Source organism: Strix aluco, chromosome 4, assembly GCF_031877795.1.
Source record: "Strix aluco isolate bStrAlu1 chromosome 4, bStrAlu1.hap1, whole genome shotgun sequence".
Taxonomy (NCBI): Eukaryota; Metazoa; Chordata; class Aves; order Strigiformes; family Strigidae; genus Strix; species Strix aluco.
In genome coordinates, this window is record NC_133934.1 from 64991514 (window position 1) to 65009115 (window position 17602).

Genomic DNA, 17602 nt, shown 5'->3' on the forward strand with positions numbered 1-17602 from the left:
ATGGTTGTAATAATAATGAGCTGGTTAACTCTGGCAGCAATTAGACTTCCCTGCAACTGCGAATAATGGCAGAATGCTGGAATTTTGTATTAGTTCATGTGACTTTTAAAACCTGTCTTACCTGAAAATAGACAGTACTCCTTTTTATCTGTTGCCTGGCATTTTTGTCTAAGGTAAGTTACTGAGTCAGTAAAACTGCCTGTGGCTCTTTAGCCTTAAATGACCCAAGGGACTCAAACTTGGGGGGGATGTTTCTGAAATGTGTTCCATTCAAGGTTCTCAAGTAATGTGTATATAACTTGCAGGGTGATAAGATCGACAGACGGGTATGTATGTTTTGGCACAGCTTCGGCATTTTCTTGCCAAAAGCAGGCCTTTTCCTATTGTCTTGGGTTTTGCTGGGGAGGTTTTCTTTAACTGCTTTTTGACGTGTTTCCACTTACAGCTTTGTGTTGCAGTTGGGTTTGGGTTTTTTCCTAGCATAACAAGCTCTTTCTGTGTCTCCAGGGGATTCTCTGGGGGTGCTCCACAAAACTATGGGATAAAGATCTTGGGTAGCACGGGTGCTTTCTTTCCAGTGGGGCGAACTCATTCACTGTCTGTTCACCTAACAGATGCACTTTCTTGTAAGAAAAATTAAAACTGTTAGAAATGCTGTTTTCTTAGACGGGCCTGTAGCAAACAGCTGGTACAATCTGAAGTGGGAACATGCTGCTGATTTTCTGACTGCTAAAAGAAAAACCTTCTGGCCACTTTCTACATTCTTAACAGCAGAAGTTTTAACCTTGGAGCTACTAGTTGTGAATAACAGGGATCTCATTACTAGCAAATGACCCCTGAAGCAAGTTGTTTGACTTTCAGGCTGTGTTACATAAAGCACTGCTAAGCTGGTTATTGGCATCCGAAAAAACAATTTTGAAACATAGCTGCTGTGGAATTGTCTGCTTTATTTACCACATTTATCACAGTTGTCCTGGGAGGTGGGGTTGTGTTGTTACCAGTCCTGAATTGTAGAACACCAGCCATGCAGAGCTGTCATCTATCACAGTAGGCATTATGCTATGTCTAGAAAATAGCCGTGTGGGTTTTTTTTAGATGGTGTTTTGGACTGTGTGGAAATCCTTAGGCAGAACATGTTAATTTGACCTCAGAATAGCATGTGGTGCTTGAGAATAGATGTGGTTTGTGACTGCTTCCAGCAGATGACTCTAAATGCTGGGTCATACAAGCAAAAGTAACTTTGTATTTCTGACAAGATAAGCAACCCTTCTATCAGTGTTGTCTTAAGAAGCACAAGGTGTGCCAGTGTGCTGTAGGGCAAGACTGCTAGTTACAGTGGTTATTTCCAGCATGTGACCTGGCTAGTAGTGTTGGGACCGTAAGAACCTGTATTTATGAATGTGAATAAGTGGAACAGGGTTTCTAGTGTTGCTTTTTTGTTGTTTTTGAAGAAAGCACTTATTTTTGTTCAGTGAGGGGAGAATTGACTTGATCTTTTGACAAATTTTGGCATGACTGATGTCTTTGTGCACATAATGGGTGTCATAGCCATTTTGTCAGTGATTACTTAGTCTGAACTTTTTAACTTCCTTGGACTGATTCTGGTCACTCCAAGTAACTTTTGTCTATCCCAGAAGGGTGAAAGCAGCATTGCATAGGTGGTTACTGGGGGATTAAATGCAGACTGTCAGCAATTAAACTGGTTAAGTGTAGCAAAGTCTGGCATTTGTAGAAATAGGAGTTTGGTGGAGGTGGTTAAGCCAAGTGGCCTGTTCTCTGGTTTGATAGAGGCTTTACCAGTGAGCACAGGGAGGGGCACAGCTCTCCCCCTAGAGTGGAAGGACTGGGGCAAGGGTATTCCAGGAAGTTTTGAAATAGTCTGAGGTTTGAAGAGCAATGAGTGGGGAAAAAGGGCAGTTTTTCTGTTGCGTAATGGTAGTTGCAGGTTGAGAGCACGCTTCAAGTGTGGAGGATGGATGCTCCATGCATCCAGTGGATGCAGAACACTCACTCCATCCTTCAGTGCTGCTGCGTTAGGGTCATGTTTCCTGGAAGGGGTTTCTGGGCAGGTTAAGTCACACAGTTGGCATTGTCATGAGGCTGTTAATGCATCTAATTTGGAAGTAATTTGGGCAGAACTGGTGCTTTTACAGCACTCTCGTGGTGAAGCAGTGTATAGCCAGTGTGATTTCCAGGGTCCGTTTCAACTGAAGTGACCCTGTAGATCTGTGAGATGGCAGTGAGGAAGCAAATCATCTGTCTAGAGGCAAGACGGGCCTGCGTGTTCTGCAGGTTCTTCAGCTAAGCTGCTTGACAAGACAGTACTATGGTAGTTCACTACACTAGTGTCATGTGGCAGTTTTCTGTATGAGCTTGTAAGACCTATGATTTGTCACCTTGTGTCTTAATTCATGCTTCACCTGAAGACTGGAGTGAGAACACAGTTCTTAGCCTTACCTAGTGGATAATAAAAAGTGGTGAGACAGCTCTTTGGGCATCCTGTCTTGCCTTTGTGGGTAAACCTCCTATATGCTAGTGAATATCTCTTAAATGTGTCTTGTCATTAGACTGTCTTTGAAATAAATGACACCTCATGAGCAGAGATCTGGAGGTGTGTTACATGCAAGTCATTCAGCTAATTACCAAGTGCAAGCTGGGTAGGGGAGATGCACAATGGTGATGGGGGAAAAAAGCTAAATGAGCCAGTGCAGGGGAAAGGAGAGGGCAAGAGGAGAAGTTTGCAACTCGCAGTGAGGTCTGGGTCATTGGAAACCAGTTGTGGCCTTCAGCTAGAAGGGTGGCAGCAAGGAAGATAATCTATGTGTTAATGCAGCAGCACGACAGGGTCACAACAAGGCTGCAGACAAACCTATAGCAAAGAGTAAACTGATTGCTAGTAGGGTATGTAGTACTCACTGTGAAATACAACAGGTGGGCGCTGTGGGGTTGGTGGTGGTGGCTGTGTTCTCTGCTCTGGCATCATTCACTTGGGTCTCAGGAAGTAATGATGATAATAATGAAAAAGGGCCAGATGCTTCCTCTCCTATGCGTGCGGCATTAGGGATGGCAACCACAGCCTCGGTATCTGTAATCTGTGTTCTCCTCCTCTAAGGAGGTCATTTCATCTTAGTGGTGATGATGTACTGCAGTCAATCACAGCACCTCAGAAGGAAGTCCTTGAAGGCAGTCTCTTCAGAGCTTGGTATTTTCTTTGAGTTGCTAAGACTCAATTCCTGCCTGTCTTGTGGTCCATGGTGGCAGTGGGGTAGCTGGGAGCCTGCTACAGAAGAACTTTTCACCAGACTGCTGCTCACTGGCTGTTTTGATGGGCAAACTGGCTTATTCAAAGACACTGGGGAGCTTCCCCCACCCCCCTAATGCTTAGCTAAAGTTAAAAACAACACTGTCTTGAGCTCCAAAGCATAGGGATTATCAGAGGAAAGAATGGAAGTTCAGTGTTTCAAGTGCAGATAACTGTCTCAAGCACAGACTTTCTTTGTTATTGATGGATACTTCTCTCTTTTGCCACTGTCTTGATCCCTGTGACCACTTGTTCCAGTGTATTTTCTTGCCCTTTCTGAAGATATTCCAGCAGTTCTGTATGCCTCATCTTGGCTTTAAGACTTGACTTTATCTTCCAGTTACTCTACCCAATTTATTAGGTGCTTGTGTGAAGCTTAGTTTTCCATGCAGGGAATGCTCTTCTTGGTTGCCTTCTGAATGTTGACTATTGGAAGAGATGTATGCCTGTCTTAACGCTGCTGTGCCCACAATATCTGCAGCAAAGACAAGGGGGACAGAAATGAGAAGTCAATTTGCAGGTGAAGACTAATTTTCCCTGGTTAACAAAAACAAATACTGCAGTTAGCATTCCTCTTATGGCTTTATGTGGATATTGTGTGAACCAAAAGTCACTCCAGTATTATCCTTCTTTACTTAGAAGATAATATTAGGAACACATAGCTTTTTTTTTTTTTAGTCAGCAGGGGAAGTCTTAGTGATGCATCTCTTCTTATAGGGAATCCTTACTTGACTTAATTTACACCTTATTCCTTCTTTACAGGGGTTGTGTGTGTGTTCCTTCATGTTACCCTAGTATTAATTATAAATGCAGAACTAATTTGTTACAATTTGTATTGGTGCTAATTTGTACTGAGTCATATTTCACATCTGTGTTGCTTGTTTTGCCCTGAAAACAGTTAAATATGAATGGTTTAATACTTGTTTCATCAAAGCACTAAAGCTGTGTTCAGTATAACTAACTAATACGTATTTTGAAAGACATGACTTGTCATTTTTAAAATGATGAGGTGAAAGCGGGCAAGTTCTGAATGAGTACAGCTTTTTTTTGGTATTTGAGTCCTCCACTGTGGAAGGATAACAATGGGGGGTTTTATTCTTTTCAGGGCAGCAAAGTACAGACAAGGGTTGGATTACTGATGTTGCTTTGCACATGGCTAAGCAACTGCTCGATTGCTGTCACCCACTTCCTTCACAATCCAGCCAATATACCTTTTGTATCCTTGACCTGCTTGCAGAGAACCGCTTACCTTGAAATTACTTGGATTATTCACATTCAGGTTAAATGTTTATCTAGATCAGTTTGCAGGGATACTGCATGACATGACAGAGAATGCACTGGGGCAGGAGATATAACCAGCCTTGTGTTGACAGTGCTCTGCGTACGCTGACCTGTCTGTAAGATGTGCATGTAAAGTATGGTGAAAAGTTACATCGTTCCTGCCAGCAAAAAGTATTTTTTTATTGTGACAAGCCCATTGATATTTTTAGTGTTACTTACGCTTATACCAAAGAGGTAGGAAGAATGTTTCCTATTTCTGTTGAAGCCTATTTCTGTGCTTGCTTTTCAGGAAAAAATGTGATTAAAGTACGTAATGCTAAACTGTCACCTTATCTAAACTAGTTGTTCCAAAACAAACTTTCAAACCTCTTCTGTTAAGCAGACAGTTACTGAGAAAAGACATTTCAGGGAAGCCTAAAATGAAGAACCCAAGTCCTTCAAAATAGGAGTTAGCTTTGTGAGGGTTTCATCAGTTATTTTGCCTGCTTCCTAATCAAGCTTGGGTTTATGAGTGAAAACAATTTTAATTGGGAGTTTATACAGGGAGAAGTATGCTACATGTGTTGTGCTTATGAAATATCTTAAATATCCTTAACATGAGCTCTAGCTCACAGGGCAGATAGCTGAAAACCTTGGAGAAGAGGAGCAGCTTGTCCAAGGCCTGTGTGCACTTTTGCTTGGCATTTCCATCTACTACAATGACAATTCCCTTGAAAATTATAGGAAGTAAGTATGATGTAGAAATAAGAAAACTGTAGGAATGCTTCTGTGAATGGGCAGATGGTGGTTTAAGAAAGAGGCTTTTAACTGAGGCGGTGCAGTTGAGAATATTTGGTTGAATGTTTCCTATATGTGTTCTTTACAGGATGCAAAATAATGCCCCTCCAGCTAGGCAAAGCAGGTAGTGGTTTTGCATAGATTGTCTTAACGTGTGTATTTCTGGGCTGAGAACAGATGCCAGTGGCAGCTGAAAAATTGCTTCTTGAATATGAAGCATCTAGTGCAGTTCAGACTTGAGACAGATAATCCGAGTTGTAACTGCAAAAACCACCTTGAGGGAAGGATGGGTTCATTTCTCTTCAAGTGCTGCACTGTGATAGATTTATCTCTTCCTTTCAGAGAGAAGCTGAAACAGTTGATTGAGAAGAGGATTGGCAGGGAGAACTTCATTGAGAAGCTTGGCTTCATTAGCAAACATGAACTTTATTCCAGAGCTGCTCAGAAACCACAGCCTAGTTTTTCTAGCCCAGACCACATGATGTTTGATCATGAATTTACCAAGCTTGTAAAGGAATTAGAAGGTGAGATGTTATGCTCATTTCTGCAGTTTTTGTGATGAACTGATGACTGAACTACCAAATGTGCTGGATGTAATCCTCCTGAAAAGTAGTGTGATGGTACTAAAACGGAATGTTCTGAAAAACATGTTACAGTAATGGCTCTAAGCAGTCATATATCCAAGCTCACAGTTCAAGTATTTGGTAAAAATACTCTCAGTTCAAGCCCATAATCAGCTTGTACTAACTGGATAACTATATTCTTAGGTGAAATGATTCTTAATACATGCAGTGAGTTATCACACACTGTGGCCAAGAGGTATATTTACCTGTACTCACATAGAGACTAAATTATTGAGCATATATGATGGTAATAGAAGCTGATTCGTGCAAGTACGCAATCTAGTATCTGCTGTTTCTGATTCATTAAGAAAAATGATGAATGCTGAATTTTGTGGCTTGTTAAAAAATAAGGACTTCCTTTAGGGTTTTCTGTCTTTGACAAAAGACAGGTTGTCATCATCCTTACCCTCTAACTAGTGTCCTGTTTATTAATATTGCCCAACTTAAATTGGTCTAGAGAAGGAAAAAACCTTGAAGCAGCAACAGTAAAGATGGTTTTGCCCAGTCACATTTCATCTGTGTGTTGCCCTTGTAGTCTTTAAGTCTTTCACTTATTTGCACAATCACTTGGGCAACAGTTGCAGTGGAGCCATAATGCAAGTAAAACATACCTTTTCTGATAGGAAGGACTTGAACCACCCATTTGCTTTTCTGAAACTGTGTAAAGCAGTAAGTGTGCAAACCTTGCTATAAAAAAAAAATGCTGTTTCCTATTTTCTTAAACCTGTTTGTGACAATTGCTTTTTTTAAAGTGCAGGTTGAGTTTCTAATGCCATGAACTCAGTTAAATTGGGTGAGGCTGCGAGACTGTTTTGAGGACAAAAAAAGATAGGTGAACTGGGCTTTAGTTGACAGAAACTCTTTTTGGCAGGTGTCATAAGTAAAGCTATTTACAAGTCCAGCGAGGAAGATAAAAAGGAGGAGGAGGTCAAGAAGACATTGGAACAGCATGACAACATTGTGACTCACTACAAAAAAGTCATTAGAGAGCAGGTAAGAGGGAGTAACACAGTACATGTGCCTCCAGATGTTGTTTGTTCTGGCTTTCAGAGGCACCTCAGTGCTGTCTGATACCTGATGTTCCAAAACAAGTAACAAGGGATCTAGCAATGCGGAAACACTTCTGAAAACACTTAAGACAAGTTCTGGTTCAACTGAAATGTCAGTGTTAGAACAGTGGTTAAGTATAATTCTTTTTCTGGGGTACATCAGCTCTTCCCCGTGTTTAAGTGTTTCTTTTCAAATGAGTAACTGGAGAACTTGCAGCCCTTTGCAAAGAGATGTAATTCTTAGTTCTGTGCTCTCACCTTTGAAAAGTGACAGATGAAATGTGGCTGAATGAAGAAATGAAGTTTGTCAGTGAACTTTGGGTATACTTGCTGTGGTTGGACTCTTCAAAAAGTTTTTTTCCAAAGGTAGTTCAGTTGTTTTGTTGCCACAGCTTAGACTGAGAAGCAGAGGAGCAGCTAATCAACTGAAATGGCTAATGGGGAACTGAAGTAGGTGTTTTTAGTTCAGGGGTCTGGAATGGACACAATATAGTGGTACATGTGGAATTAAGGGGTGCTTTTGAACTGCTGGTGAGGCTTTATTGAACATGTGATGACTGCAATTACCATGACTTTTTTAAAGACTCTTGAAGGGACCAAATGCATGCAGGCTTCAGTGTGATGGAGAAAAATTACAATCATCAGATAGATTTAATGTATTTTCTTTTTCTTTCTCCTGCTGTCCCTGGTGTGGGGATGCTGGAGGTCTCCTCCAAAAGATTTGGAAGGCATTGGTCTGGTGTGACAGGCTGCTTCTGTCTTTCCCAGGCTTTTTTCCTAGAAATAGCTAGCTAGGTTTGTATGAGGCTTTTCTGCTTATCTGTCACAGGTAGCACTGACAGTGTCACTAACCAGTGCTGTGTAACGGTGGAGTTAAGGTTTTTCTGTCTTTATTTGCACTCCTGACAGTACTGTATTGAAAAGTGTTATTACTCTGTCTTTTTTTTTTCCTCACAGGACCAGGAGCTTGAAGAATTAAAACAACGAATTAACACTTTAACATCTCAAAATGAACAGCTCCAAGGAACAGTTACACAGCAGGTGTCGCAGATCCAACAGCATAAGGACCAATATAATCTCCTTAAAGTACAGCTAGGTAGGCTGCAGAAAGAGTAATAAAGTAATCTTACTAGTGCAAAGATACATTGTGTGATTCATGGTAAGCTACAGAACAGCTCCAGCAGATGACCTGCTATCACTTCAGGCATGCTGTTGTATGTTCTGCAGCGTACGAAGACTTCCCATAGCAATGAAATGTACCTTTTTCAAGTTGATGTTGAGCACTGCAAACAATTTTTTTTTGAGCATCAGATTTGCTTCATTATCTAAAAATATTAGGTTTTTGCTTTAAGTGCTTTTAAACTTGTGAATGAGGTTTAATTTGTTGTTGCTTTGTGCTCAAGTCTTGGGTCTTGAAATAATATTACCGTTTTCTGCAAGATCTGTTTGAACACTTCAGCTAGGACCTATCTGCCACGGAGGCCTGTTCATGGGGAAAACGAGCACTTGAAGAAGACCACCGTAGACCCGACAGTTCACTTAGATGGACCCATAGACATACTAGGATTAGCAGTAGCTTCTGACCTGATCCTGGTATCGCTTTGGTTGCCCATGATGAAAGCAAAGCCCTTCCTGGCTACCCTAGCTACTTCCCTGCAGCTGTGCCTGGTGGGGGGTGAGAGCTGAAGCTTGCTGTAGGAACCTTTGGCTATCAGGGAGCTGCTGGTAGAGGCTTCCTACACTTTTGTTTCTAGTTCAAAGCAGTTGTTGCTGTTCAGACTCAGAACGTGAACAGATGTGCCACTGTGTGTGCTGAAGTTTGGATCTGTGAATGAAAGCATGAATTAGGGAAGAATTGTGGTATGGCAGATGTGCAAGATGGGGTCTGTTACTGTCACTAGAGAGATTGCTAACTGAATGCTTAAATCAGGGCAGTATATTCAAGTTATTCAAAGGTCAGGATGTCTCATAACCAGGATATGACATGATTTCAAAAAGTAATTCTGCCTTCAGGATTATTTATGATTAAAAATACCTAAGGAAACAATTGTTCTTTGTCTATAGAATGATTTGTCTGTGAGCTTACTTTGGATTAACTGAATGACTGAAGCAGCATGGAGATGCAGCCACAAATACATACTTGAAGGAATGGCAAATTAGAGCTCTTCATTCAGCTTTTGATAGAGAATTCTTAAATACTCTGCTTTGGTTCTTGAGTTAGAATGGCTTGCATTGCTCTGCGGGGCAGGAGGAGGACAGGCAATAAATACTTTAATTGTTGTATTTTAAACTAACTTCAAAATGATGCTAGTGTTTGTGACCTTTGTTATAAACTTCATTTTTTAGGAAAGGACACTCAGCATCATAATTCCCACAGTGATACGTTTCAGATGAATGGCATTCAGATGGAAGAAGTGAGCAAATTGAAAGAGGAGTTGGAAGAATGGAAAAACAAGCATGAACTACTGCAAGGGCAGTTAAGAGAAAAGGATTCTCTGATTGAAAAATTGGTAAGTGCTACCTGTCTCAGCAGAACTTGATGCAGCTTCCAGTTCCTGTTTTCAAATGTAATCTGCCTTAAGCTGTGTAAGTCCTCATTATGATGGCAGCCAAGCAATCATAACTGATTGCATGCTGGTAATAGGAAATACAGTGGGAGATGGCTTGAGCAGAGCCTTTTCTGCTTCACACTGTTTCCAAGAGTAATTTGTGCAGCTAACCTGTTGTGCTGTAGAATCAGTGGTTTTTAGCATGTTTTGATTGGGAAAAAAAATGGTAAGCATCTCCTAGGAGCTTAGTGGGGGTAATGCCTAAGACATGGTGGCCTGCTTGTCAAAATGCAGGATGACACATGCTGCTTTTATTTTGTGCATGTCTTCTGCATTTGAATTGGTGAAAGATGCTTTTGCATCCACTTCAAGAGACCATCCAGCTGCTTTCATTTCATGGGAGAGCTTTGACATGTATTTCTTAGCCTGTTTGCACCTTCTCTGCTGGGAACTCTTACCACACAAGCATACAGTTTGCTTAGTGTTCTGACAACATGACTGTATTTAGTCTGTCTAGTTCTATGGCTGATTTTCCTGTCGTTATTACAGAAGACTTCACAACTGGAAATGGGAGCAACAGAGCAGTCTTCGCAGACCAGCAAATCTGGTGGCTTGGAGCTTAGTAATGAACTGCAGAAGGTGAACTTGTGGTACTTCAGCAAAGCTGCGGCAAACAGCGGTAGCTCGGCATGGGAAGGGAGCTTTGTCAGACTTCAGGGAGGAGCACTGACTCCTGAGCATGTTGATGCCTTTAATGGTGTACCTTTATGTGATGATGGTACCTAATCTTGGAGCATCAAGATTATGCATCCAAAAATGAATCAGTTGTTTTTGCTAAGCACATTTGAGCCAGCAGAAGACACTTCAACTGACTCTTCAGACTTGCAAAATCTATCTGTTTATCCATTGCAAAACATATCTTTAAATGTTGTTATTAAAGCTTCCAGGTATTAGATGTACAGCATAGAGTAAGTGTTTAAATAGCTGCAGATTCAGCACCTTAAGTTAGCTGTTACTCAAACAATACTCAGTGTTTCTCTGAGTAGAGAACTAATAATACCTGGATTGATAAGTCATAATGGGTTTCTGCACCAAGAATGGTAATGAGGAGAGGATGCTAATGGGAGTGCTAGTGGTGTGAAATGCCTTCATAAACACAGCTGAAGATCAGACAGGTGCCTTGTTGGGTGTTCCACAGAAGAGAGTTAGTAAGAGCAGGATGGAAAATGCTGCATATTGCTGACTAGTTTTGTCTTCTAGAGAAAAGGTTGCTGTGCTCTCATTGAGAGAGAGAGATGGGCTTTCCTCTCATGTATGCTAGGATGAAGCAGTTAGTCTGGTAGCATTTTAACTGAAGAAAAATTTAATGTGAGTAACTACCTTGCTTTATCAAATTAACTTAAAAGTATGTTTTGTCTTTGTTTCCCGAAGGAATTAGAAATGCTTAGGAGTCAGATTCAACTACAGTCTGCAGAAATCTCTAAGCTTCAGATTGAGAATCAAAGGCTACAAATAATGGTACCACTGAAAAACCTCCTTATTTTCTCTTTGGGGACTAAATCTTGAAGGCTTTGCTTTCCTGCTTATGCTGTCTGTAGCTATTGTCCTAAATCAAGCTTGTTTTAGGAATATCCATCAGCAAGTGATTCCAACAGTGTTTTAAAGGAAGTAACATGTTAACTAGACAAATCCTTTATGAGGAAAGAGGTGACTTCCAGTGAAATTAATGCTCTGTGATGCCACTGGTCCTTCGTATTTTTAAACAAAGGAATACTAACCATTCAGTGTGTTAAGCTTATACCCTGATCAAAGGAAATAGTCTCCTGTGAGACACAAATACATGATATCATGTACATGAGAAGGGATGGTTATTCTTCTGAACAGGTGAGGATACTTATTTGAAAGTTCATGTACAGTTGAATGGCAAATGGTAGGTGCATCTGTCTGTGCAGATCTCCAAATGCTTCAGAGCTGTGTATTGAAAAGGTTAGCCCATAAAGCCTTATAGAATAGCTGAATAAATGTGATTGTGTCCTCAAAACTAGCTAACAGCATTAGAAAGTGAATGTTGAGCTAGAGAACTTAAACAACAAGTCATGTGTAAATGTTAGATGTTTCCACAGCAGAGCTAACAGATAAAGCTGCAGGAGCATGGGCCACACAAACAACTGAAATGATGACAATATGTGATGTTTGGTGCTCAAGCCGAATGAGGGTAGCTCTTGTGTGCCCTGCCTGACAACTCTGCTATAATCAACACAGGGTAGTTAGTCTGTGGTAGCTGGATTCCCCAATTTAAATTCGTGCTTCTGGCTGGTTTGTTCTGACTTGTGCACCAAATACTAATTTTGGTATTGCAAGAAAGAGGACTTATGTGGGGAAAATATCAAGTGTTTAATGTACAGATCATCTGAGAGAGGAAGGCTTTTAAGGCTTCCACTGTCAACAGTCTCAGCTGCTCTGATACAAGATGCCGTTGCACATGTGTTGGCCTTGTGTGTTCATGAGGCAGAGGCAGTGCAAGTGCTCCCTGCTGCCGCCAGCTGTCAGACCAGCTCCTCGCCGTCCTACAGACTGCCTACCTCTCCTAGAGCTTTGCTTAAGCCTGGTAGAACTGGAGAAGCAATTACCTTGAATTCATGCCATGCTGCAGTTTTAGCTGAAAGACAGCTGCCACATTTTAGAAATAATTACTTTGGGTAGGGCTGGCTGAGACTAAACTATTGGTATTTTTAGTCACATACAAAGATTTGGATATTTAGCTGAATAAAAAAAAAATCTTTGGCACTTAAGAAGCATCTGAGTGAAGGCTGGTGGCCTGTAATAGACAGGGTCTGCCTAGAAAAAAACTAACAGTCTCTTTAGAGGGCAACTTCTATGAAATAAGGGTTGTACCTTGTGTTCTGCTTTTTGTGTGCACTTGCATATGTGTTTATTGAGACCCCAGGAAACATCGATCTGTTTCCTGATGCCTTGCAGCACAGGATGTATATAACTGCCACACTGTAAGAAGACAATATGCTTTTAAATTCTACAACTGACTTACTGTATAACATCTTAGCTTGCTTTCTTTGTATGTGAGATAGTCAGTGCTCTGATACCAAATTTCTTGTCCACAGAACACAACTGCAGATCCTGTGTTAGGAGACAGTGGTGCAACAGCAGCAAACAACTCTGAATTGGAGGGACGACTTGAGCAAGAAATAAAAGAATTGAAGGTTGGTAGTGCATGAACACCAAACAAAGTCACTTGTGATGCTCAGCCTTCAGTTAGGACAACTCCTACAATAGGAAAGGCTTTGGGTGGAAGTGGTTTGTTTCCTCAGCATCTTGTTTCAGGCTATGTAGGGGAAGCTGGGTGTGCCTCCTCTTTTGTTTTTCACTTGGGAAATGTAGGCCTTGTCTGTCTTTAAAGAGTTGATAAAGGCAGTTTATGAAATAGCTTTACTCTGATATGGACAGTCCAGTTTGGCTGGAAGCAAGGTAGCCAATGTTAAGACTTCTACCTACCTTACTCCTGGTTGCTAATAAGGGGAGTTTAGGTAAGGAAGTGTGTGGGAGCAAGGCCACAGGGCATTTGGTGGGGTTGGAGCTGTTAAAGGTAGCATATGGAATGTGTTTGTAGGAAACAAGGCTTCAGCTGTTCCAGTGCTTATGGTGTATGTTGGGGTGGGATTTTTCCTGTTGCCAGAGTGAAGTCAAAGCCCTTTCTGAGGAAAAAGAATCACTAAAACAGCACCTGGATTCATCCAGTAGTACGGTTGCTATCTTGCAAGATGAGAAAAGCAAACTTCAGCAAGAAGTTGCAGAATCGAAGAAAGAACAGGATGATCTTCTGGTGCTTTTGGCTGACCAGGATCAGAAACTATCTGCACTGAAGATCAAATTGAAGGATCTTGGTGTACCGGTAAGCAAAACAATGGGTCCAGCAAGTTTTCAGGTCCTAGGCAGGTCTGAGCAATGTGGGTATGGCAATACTTGATCCAGTAAGTCTGGTGAGGCATCTTTTATAAATAGGGGGTTGTTGAATCTACCAGAGTTGCTTTCTCGACTTATATTGGCAGCCATCAATAACAGAAGATGACTGCCTTGTGAAAGAAGTGTTCAGATTAGGGATGTTTGAGACATACTTGCCAAACTCCTGTGAGGAACACTTGTCGTGTGTATGTCTGGAACAACACCTGACCACGTGCCTGGCCTTGCCGCAGCTTATCCTGGCTGCCAACTAGAAAGCAGATGATGGCCCTGTTATAGTTCTAAGCAATTGTTCCACAGATAATACAAGTGATAACTAGAAATCTTTAGTCTGCTGCTTAAGCAGCACTGAAAACTGTCAGGGCAGTTTCTGGGAGCCTTGTCTTCTGGCCGGTCTCTTTCAAGAATGTTTGTGGCTCACAGCTGGATGTGTGACTGACTGTAATTAGGATGTAAAGTGGCTGTTGTGCTGCAGTTACTGTGGCTGAACGCCAGGCTAGAGCCTGGGTCTCCTATCGGGAGACAATCATTCTGTCATTTATGTGATCCTGCTTAAAGAAGGGGTTGCATTTTGGTAGTTAACGGTCATCTGGTTCAGCTTCAGCTGTAGGAATGGGGTTTTAAAGAGTGTGTTGGGCAGAGGCATTATTTGTATTGAAAAATATCCTGTAAGTGTAGCTAAGGAATCTTTGAGTCTGACTTAAATTACTTAAATGGGGAGAAAATACCCTAGAAGACATTAGTAGCTTCACCTGTTGCACTGCAAAGCACTGTACGGACATGTTTTCCTCTTCAGCCTATTTGGTGAAGAGTGGGGCGTTTTAGTTCGTGCAGCTGTATGGGGAAGTGAACGGCATATGAAGTTGGGTACTCGAATGTACCGGGCAGAACTGATGGTGGTGAACAGAGGTGGCTGTTCCCAGCAGTCAGCCACCCTTAGGAGGGGAGTTAAAAACTCTGTGACATTACAAGATGACAGCTGCCTTTAGTAAGCACTAATTGATACAGCATGATAATTTTAGGTTAGCTTTAAGCTTACTTTGGCTCGCTTAGCATTTGTCTTGCCTTCAAAAGGTTGGATTGGAGTTAAGGGATGTTACTGCTCACAAGAAATCTTTCTTAATTTCAGGTTGAAGATGAAGATGATATTGAATCTGGAGATCAGGGGGATGAAGATGAGGATGGAGATGAAGAGGAGCAAGACTAGAATGCTTTTGTGTGTTACCATGAAAAATAGATTGCATTGCTATTGGGGAAAAAAAAATCTATTATTGGTATACAAAGCAAAACGTCTGCTTATGAGAAGCAGACAGGGAAATGGTAACCAGTGGGACTAGTTATAAGTTACTGAAGTGTTTGAAAACCCTTCATACTAGGTAAAGCAAACAAAAAAACACTGTTTAAGTTCTACATGAGTATCCCAAATTGTACTTGTTTAGAAGTTGCTTTAGACACTGTTTAAAGCATGGGATGACAATGTTGCTGCCTCAGTTCATTGTCATTGACAGAAGTTCTGTGCATTTGTCTATGGTTTTAACCTTCTGGAACTCTTAACATAATTAAATACAAAAGTATTTGGTTTAACATCTGTCAAATGGAATCATTGCCCCTGCCTTCAGCATGGAGCTTCAGTGTAATTTGTGGCTTCCCTTAAAGAGCAGCAGCGAGGTGGAAGGGTTGGGGTGGCTGCGGTGCGCGGTGGCCACTGCGCCGGCCTCGTGGGCTAGTTCTCTAGGTGTGGATGGACCTGCACAGCGTCGAGTGCCTTGACACCTGATATGGCTGCATGCGGAACCTCCCCGGGGAACTGCAGCGTTATGCTAATAATGTGGAAGAGGTTTCATGGAAACCTGCATAAGAAAGGTAGCGTTTTTAAGAAGAATCTCTATGGAAAAACAAAGACCAATATACTCTTTCTAAAGATCTAATGTGCTACCGAGTCAGCATAAAAATAATTAAAAATCTCGTTGACTACTTCAGTAAGGAAATGAAAACTATGATTTATATAATTTATTGGCTCTTGATGAGTGAATAAAAGACAAAATTTTAAAAGAAAAAACTGAATACAGTAAATGCATCAATTTCTTTTTTTGGTAATAAAAATAGGTATGTCCACTTAGTACTCATTTAATTCTCTTGTCCTGTTTTAATAAAGTATATTTTAATACACATGTAAAATTGTCTAAAACCAGTCTAGGGCGGCAGATGAAAAAAACAATATGCCACCTACTGGGGCTCTCATCACATGAGTATGTAGGGGTGCTGGTTCAGTTTTTGCATTTTTCAAAACCATGGACTTCAGTAGGTGCTTAACTTCAGGCTTTTGTTAAAAATAGAATCCTTAAACAAATGGTAATTTGAGGAAGATCAGGACACAGTCTCTTTCAAAGGTACTTCATACAGTTGATGTGTGTTTTAACATGAAATTGTTGGAAGAAGTAGTTTAAATGAGCTCTACTCTTGCACTCCATCCTTGGGCAGATTTTTTTGGAATGGGGATGAAAAGAGCAAGGATGAGAAGCAATGCTAAAACAGGAGCTGAAATGCTGGGTGACTGTGGGGAGCTTACTTCCATGTAACAAGGCCTGGTCCTTACTTCTGCGTGACCAGCTTTCTGCTTAAGATTACACATCAACAAGGAGTTTTGAGCAAGCAGATCATGGGTGTTGCCTGTCCACCTCTTTTTTCTATGCAAAAATCCAAGAATGAGGGCAGAAGCAGCAGGCCCTAGAAGGCTATTCTAGATGGCTTTGCCATGTTTATTTACACAGCCAGAGTTGCAGATAGATTTACTGGTAAGAGTACTTTGATTCTGAGGCAGATTTTTTTTTTTAAAAGGCAGGAGATGCACAAACTACACCGAGTTAAAAAGCCAGGGTGGAAGGCCTGCAGTGCTCTTGCTGCTTCTCAGTGATGTGAACAAGTTCTAAAAGAACTGATGGCTTTGCTGCTTGCAAACCCACATTGCATGAATTCAGCCCAATATAGTGACTTAAACAAGTACCTCTTCCTAGTATGACTATACTCTTCTTGACATGAAATAGAAGAAAGAGGATAGTCTGTGGTCACTGTTTAAGTGGAAGGTGGTACAACAGCAGCATTGACAGCTAATAGGTCTTGTTTTTTTTAAATTTTTTTTTTTTCAGTGCAAATGCTGGAAGTGAAGGGTTTTTGCTTTGCCAATGGTGTTCTGGAGCTCTTGTATCAAACTGGATGGAGTGCTGGCTTTTAAAGTCAGCAGGGGGAGTAATAATAAAAACTGTGACTTAATGCTCAAGCTTTCTGTGTTGGGACTTAGTACAAAGTGGGTGAAATGGTATGCAACCATCCTTACTACAGTCACAAGATAGGATTGTTGCAAATAGCTGAACAATTTAAGTACCCAGGTCCCACTGTATGCATGGATATAGGCTGATATTTCTCATCCCTTGAAAATTCTGTTTGTGATTAGAGTTCTTCAGCCACAATGCAATAGGAGTTTTTAAGCATGGTGCCTGTAATCTGTTAAAGAAAAAAAAAATCTGGACTTCATGGTATGGGTTTTATATAATGATCTAGATAATTTTTGTTGTTGGGTTCTCTAAAGCTCATGTTAGATTAGACTTGCCTAAACTGAATTTTGTCATCGTGATGTCTTCTGCAAGCTTTAAACTAAACTACTTACAAGTGTTGGAAGCCATCTGTGCATTGCAGTTTCTCCTTTCAGTGCATTTAAGCATGAGATAGTTCCAGTCTCATTTACTGCTGCATTTGCTTGCTACCATGTGCTGTCTCTCCTGACCAGATGCAAGGCCTATTAACTATTCCCATTGGACTTTATTCCAGTGTGGTTGAAACACAGAGTTAGCTTGACTGGTAATCAGACTGGGGATGGGGCTGTCCTGCTAGTTTCAATGTGTCTTACATAAAATGGTGTTGATAAGAATTGCAGTGAGATTTTTACTCTTAACTCCAAGCCTCACTTAGGGATTCCTAGAGGTCCGTGAGAGGTGCGTTGATGTAACTGGGGCTACAGTTGGGCTTGCTAGGCATGTAGCTGTACCCATG

General features: G+C 41.2%; 1 protein-coding gene across 10 annotated transcripts in view; it reads left to right on the forward strand.

Annotated features, from left to right (window-relative positions):
• USO1 (USO1 vesicle transport factor) overlaps positions 1 to 15686 on the forward strand; it is a 37304-nt gene extending 21618 nt beyond the window's left edge. For 7 of the 10 annotated variants that reach the window (XM_074823344.1, XM_074823345.1, XM_074823346.1 and 4 more), the window contains 12 exons: positions 306 to 326; positions 4407 to 4517; positions 5190 to 5308; positions 5702 to 5883; positions 6854 to 6975; positions 7989 to 8127; positions 9378 to 9541; positions 10130 to 10219; positions 11012 to 11098; positions 12700 to 12798; positions 13272 to 13487; positions 14685 to 15686. In XM_074823344.1, the coding sequence (XP_074679445.1) occupies positions 306 to 326; positions 4407 to 4517; positions 5190 to 5308; positions 5702 to 5883; positions 6854 to 6975; positions 7989 to 8127; positions 9378 to 9541; positions 10130 to 10219; positions 11012 to 11098; positions 12700 to 12798; positions 13272 to 13487; positions 14685 to 14762 (1428 nt within the window). In that variant the 3' untranslated portion in view covers positions 14763 to 15686. The remainder of the gene's footprint in view (positions 1 to 305; positions 327 to 4406; positions 4518 to 5189; positions 5309 to 5701; positions 5884 to 6853; positions 6976 to 7988; positions 8128 to 9377; positions 9542 to 10129; positions 10220 to 11011; positions 11099 to 12699; positions 12799 to 13271; positions 13488 to 14684) is intronic. The other 3 variants (XM_074823348.1, XM_074823349.1, XM_074823350.1) reach the window with 1 other exon arrangement.
• Positions 15687 to 17602: the final 1916 nt, after the last annotated feature.